Here is a 6,000-nt window from a genome sequence, read left to right on the forward strand (position 1 = left end):
AATTGTGTATTATAAACTTACTGTAATTTTTATTTATACATTTACTAAAACCCGAACGTATAAAAATCTTACATTTTAATTCTTCGATTTCCCATAAATAAAACAGTATTTTATTTATTACTTTTCCTTGTATTATTAGTAGCGACGGTAAAATCGACCGAGATGTAACGCACACAACAACGACGGGGTGGATGAAGTGGAGACAACTCACAGGCTTAATGTGTGACAAGAAGATGCCCATCAAACTCAAGGGAAAACAGCAATTAGTCCCCTTATACTTTATGGTACCGAGTGTTAGGCATCCAATAAACAGCAGCTGTATAAGCTACACACGACAGAAATGCGCATGTTACGCTGGTCAGCGGGTGTCACACTGCTGAACAACGTACGGAATATCCACATCAGAGGGAGTTATAAGATCGCGCCCATAATCGACAAGGTTAAAGAACGTCGCCTACGATGGTATGGACATGTACTCCGCCGCCCTGAAGACCATATGGTACGAGTTGCCCTGAGCATACCCACGACAGCGCGAGGTGTCGGAAGAGTCGGAAGACGGCCCGCCACCTGGTTGACGACGGCCCAGAAGGACCTGAAACAGATAGTAGACAACACCGTAGCCTAAAACCGGGAACAGTGGAAAATGCAGACAAGGAGAGGCGACCCCAGATAATGGGATAAGGCTTAGGACAAGAAGAAGAAGATTTTGCCTTGTACAAAATCTTTTAAAAATACTCATTAATATTTTTTTAAATATAAAATGTCAAAGTGAAATTTAAACCCATTCATAATTTTAATATGATATTGGAAAACAAGATGTTCGATCATCTTGTATTCAATAAAAGTAATTTGAAATTGAGTAAAGTAATTAATTTCAACGTTTAAATTTTAAAATGTAATTGACAATTACATTTTGCAATTGCAATTGTAAATTGGATGCGCAATTACTTTTTACATGTAATTGAAATTAATAATTTCAATTGCTAATTGTAATTGTATTTTGTTGTAATACTTTTTGCCCAACATTGATTACACATTCCTTTTGACGACGAAAAATGTATAATTTTTGCAATAATTTAATAAAATATTATACCATATAAAAAACTAGGGCACTGGAATTAAGAAGAATAGTACATTACGATACAAATGCGAAAAATAGGAAATTACCTATTCGCACATGTATCGTACAACGTTTAACAGTACATACTTATGGCCCTTTATATTTTCGACATAGTTACGTAATGTGTGTGTGTTACGTAGTGTTATCGCACTAGTGCGGTAAAGTAGCACCATATGTACTATGTATCATTATAATAATAATAATATCCTAACCCAAGATATAAAAGGAATAAATGAAATAATAATATATAAATATCATTATAAGTAATAGGTACTCACAGATAATAATTCTGGCTATATTAGGGATAGAAAATAGAAATAAGCGTTACAACTAAAGAAACATCCCGCGCTCACTGCTGTTTCCGGCGCAAAGGTGCCCACCATAATTGCGGCATTTAATTTCCACGTTGGATAACTAATATGCTATGCCTTTTAGGCCAAGCAATAAGAAGGTATAGACGGAAATGCTAGGAACACAATTTTTGACTACGTAACTTTGTTTGGACTAGTTAGGAGATGAACATATCAAAAGTCCCCGGCCTCAACCCTGGTGCCGGGGGGAGGGGGGTTTGAAGGGAAGGAAGGTTTGAAATTTTTCGGTTTTTCACATATATCTTGGAAACTTTGCGTCGCAGCGACATGACTACTTAAACAAAACGAAAACTGATTAAATTTGCTACAAGCTTAATTCAGTCAAATTTTTCGATATCTTGAATAGTTTTCGAGATATTCTCTATTGAAAGTTTATTTGCGGCTCTAAATTTTATCTTGATTATCTACATCAATATCGTATCGTTTGGTATCGTTTTCGTATAAATCGGGTGCCAAATTCATTTATGGTATCACATTGACACCATTCCGAAGTAAAAACATATAATATAAACTTTAAACAAACACCTTTTTTTTAACTCCTCTTCATGCTTAAACCGCTAAAACGATTTAGTTAAAATTTGGTATAGAGATAGTTTGAGTCCCGGGATAGACTATAGACATAGTGTAGTTTTTATCCCAGAAATCATACTTTAAGAGAGTGAATAGGGGGGTGGAAATTTGTAGGGGAAATCGATAAAAAGCAGACTGGATAAAAATAAACTACCCAAATTACTAACTCCACGCAGACGAAGTCGCGGGCACGAGCTAGTACATAATAAATCAATTATTTTATTATCATTTCCAGATGTAGTGACGCGCTCGGCCGCCCCGTTGCTGCTCGCAGTTCTGACGCAGGCGTTTGGGGCCCTGTGTTGCGTGTTGGGCCACTGCGTGAAGGGCCGGCGGCTGTGCACCTTCATCGCTGGAGTTCTCTTTATCATATCTGGTAAATATTTGCTTAATTATTATGTAGATTTACTAGTTTTACTTCATTTAAAAATAAAGCATGCCGTTCACCCTAATTGTCGACGCTAAATCCGCCAGAGAATCTGTATGTCTTTGCCGTAAAAGCGATACAAATGCACTATCGACACAGCGGGATATCATATTAGAACGACATCTGCTCTCTTGATTACTCAGTCTTAACAGGTATAGGGTGGGCCAGTGATAAATTCTCTTTTCGTATTGATGTCTTTCGTTAAAATGTATTTATCATTGGCCCACCCTATATAAAAGCCGTATGTGACATTGGAAAATCAATTTGTACTTGCTCCGTAATCGATTAAATTAATTTCTTGCAAATGTTTATACACTTGTTATGTATTGTGGGGTAAATTACATTAAAATTTGGCTAGTAGTAACACTTTTGTCCAATTCTTGTGCTGGTTTACGTAACTCAAACCACTACCCACCCCAATTAGTACAATTATTATTGTAACATTTGTAACGTCAAATATATAGTGGCCGTTGTACCAGGTGAAATACGGCGTTTTGTATACCAAAGATTTCCTTTGGCAAGATTGGTTCTTATTAGGACCCAAGGATGGCAAAGAAGTGCAGCCACACATGCAGCCAGTAGGTACATTTTTAGAGAAAGGCTCGCAACTTTATACTTTATATCTACATCACTTAAACTAAACTAAACTACTTGACACCGATCCGAAGTAAAAACATAGAAAATATAATTAAAAAAACTTTTTTTAATTAACTTCACGCTTAAACCGCCGACCCGATTTAGTTAAATTTGGTATAGAGATAGTAAAGTTGTGTCCCATGGAAGGACATAGGATAATTTTTATCTTACAAAACTTCCCCTTGCGATGTCTCTCCATTTCTGACGGTTGATAGCGTCGTGAGTGCACTCGTCCACGAATACCTTAGTCGCCTTTTCATACAAACGTTGTTCTCATTTTCCTCCCTGCATTTTAACATTATTGAAAATATTTTGACACCATTTGTTGTATATCAATCATAACTATGCTCCAACGTTTGATTTTTTTCGATTTTTATAATTATTATAAGAGTTAGTAGCATTTATATATTTGTATGAAATCTGTTTTTTGCACCAAATTTTTACAATAATCAAAAAATCTAAAAAAGGTAAACGTAGGGGCATAGCTATGGTTAATATACATCAAAATATGTAAAAATGTTTTCTATAATGTACATATTTAAAAGGGAAAATATCTACGTTTGTATGGAGTAGCGGCCGTCCCCTTTCCTCTTAACTTAAACAGTTATTAACCTTAGATGCGCCGAGGCTGAAAATCCTCCTCCCCCTCCCCACTTGCATCAAAAATCTTGGTGGCTCTACTTTTTAAATACATCTTAGAAACTCAAAGAATAATTGCCAATGGAAAGCTTTGTTTCAGAAAAAGCCGTGTTTGATTTTTTTATGTCGTGCACAAACGCAACCTCATAATTATAATTTTCATCTTATTCCTTTGTAATAAAGAGAAAAATGTACCTTTAACGTCGACAGCTTTTATGGTGTTGGTGTGTCATTAAATTCATTCGGCATACCACGTTATATTGTAACGTTTGTGTACAAAGTTATAATCATAATAATGCATAACAGGTACAAACAAAATACGACATAATAGTATTTATATTTAATTAGTCGAATAGCGTTTTCAATTCTCATGCATAAATAAAAAATAGGTTTATGTGATTAGTTCAAAGAAGTAGTTATTTTCAAAATCCTTTTTCCATAGCAAATATTGCTACTTAACAGTACAGTTATGCTTAGCCCTAACCCTTAAGGCTAAAGTGCCAACCATTGGATCAACAATAGGCTACCTAGTTCATTTCCATGCCATTAAGGTCCTGGAAAATTAGTCAAATTTAATTAAAATTTCAAAAATATAGTTAATTATAATTGCTGTTTTTACTTTCATTTTCAGGACTGATAATGCTCACAGGAATAGTGATGTATATATCGGTGTTCAAGTCCCAAGTGAACCACAAGCTGTATTACACGGTGTTTGCGACGCCGCGTATGTCCTACAGTTACGGCTACTCGTTCGGGCTGTACATCAGCGGCTTCATCGCCGTGGAACTGGCCGGCACCTCGGCTATATTCCTGTTCCTGCAATGGTACCAAAAAGACTGGATCACGGAGCTCACGGAAAAGGCTAAAGCGGACGGCAGGGCGTGGGATCGCGAGTACGCATTCTCGGATTTTAGGGAGCGCGACTCCACACTACTGGAGAGACGGATGATGAAACGGGACACGTACCCGCCGAGCGGGTCCTCGGCCGCCACGCCGCGCGAGCGACGCCGCTTCGTCTTCGACGGCGACGACATTCCGCACTGCTCCATACATAAGAATAGAAGAATTAATTTAAGCTCGGCGTCGCTGAAAGACCTGTCCACCTCGACCCTGTACGGGTTTCCGGCGGCGCCGCGGCCGACGGCCTGCGACAACTACTTCGAGGAGTTCAAGGAGGTGCCGCAGAGCGCGAACACGCTAAGCGGGCTGCGGAGCGCCTCGATATTCCAGTCGCAGGCGTCGGTGGCGAGCGGGCGCTTCCTGGACACGTCGGCTGTGGAGCCGCCGCCGTCGCGCGAGGAGGAGCTGGTGACGTTCGGCGCGGGCGGCAGGGAGGAGCCGGGCCGGCACGACCGCGGCGTGGGCACGGACGCCTACCGCCGCACCACGCCCGTCTGATGTCCGCCCGCACCCGTCCGTCTGTCGTACCCGTGCCCCACCTCCAAGCATATCTTCGAGTGATAAGTGACGTTTCGCGTACCGTTCGATCGGTGTATGTCGCGCGTGTTTGGCGCGAGATAGTATTTAAGAGAGGTGATTTTCGAATTTATGAGCGTACGTGAATTAGCATTATGTTATTAGTTAATTTTTAACTGTTACATTTCCTGAAATAAACACTGCCAATTGTGTAGTTTTAGTATTTTTAGCATCTCCATCCCAGTTACGCACTCGTGAAATTCGTGGCATTCGTGAAACAGGCCCCTGAACCTTAATCGTGCGGAAGTCCCTGGTAGAAACCAAAAGGAGTTAAACAAAAGACATCCGCCAGCAGTGGGGCGACACTCCTCCTTTCGGGTATTCTCGGCTCCGTTCGGCTCACCATTACTTCGAGCATCTATTAGGGTTGGCACAACTTGACGTCCCTTTGCATGTACGACCTCAGGTAAGATAATGACTTGGACTTGAATTTTGACAACCCTAAATGGCCGAAAGGTGCCATACATTAGAAAGGGACAGCATGATTCGTCCCTGAATCGCTGTCAAATTTCGGTTGTGTAGGAAGTGTTTTTTCGGTACGGTAGTACTATTATTTATTTATTCTGTGCCGCCAGTAAGCATTACAAATAACTTCCACGAAACAATTGCCTAAAAATGGAGGCACGTTAAATTGCTACAAATTGATATGTACATGTTAATACTTTTATTTCCTTTTTTATTGTGGGACGTACCACATCCAACATCCTATTTAACACAACCACGTATTGTTGTGTGGTCGGGAGGCATTGTGGTTGACATCT

At 39.8% G+C, this 6,000-nt stretch overlaps 1 protein-coding gene across 1 annotated transcript in view; it reads left to right on the forward strand.

The window, feature by feature from the left end:
• Positions 1-5,393, forward strand: part of LOC134744239 (voltage-dependent calcium channel gamma-3 subunit) — a 77,255-nt gene extending 71,862 nt beyond the window's left edge. Inside the window, exons 5-6 of the mRNA XM_063677983.1 lie at positions 2,297-2,437; positions 4,395-5,393. Coding sequence (XP_063534053.1) covers positions 2,297-2,437; positions 4,395-5,161 — 908 coding nt within the window. The 3' untranslated portion in view covers positions 5,162-5,393. The remainder of the gene's footprint in view (positions 1-2,296; positions 2,438-4,394) is intronic.
• The last annotated feature ends 607 nt before the right edge of the window (positions 5,394-6,000 follow it).

Source organism: Cydia strobilella, chromosome 9 (genome assembly GCF_947568885.1).
Source record: "Cydia strobilella chromosome 9, ilCydStro3.1, whole genome shotgun sequence".
In the NCBI taxonomy this organism is placed as follows: domain Eukaryota; kingdom Metazoa; phylum Arthropoda; class Insecta; order Lepidoptera; family Tortricidae; genus Cydia; species Cydia strobilella.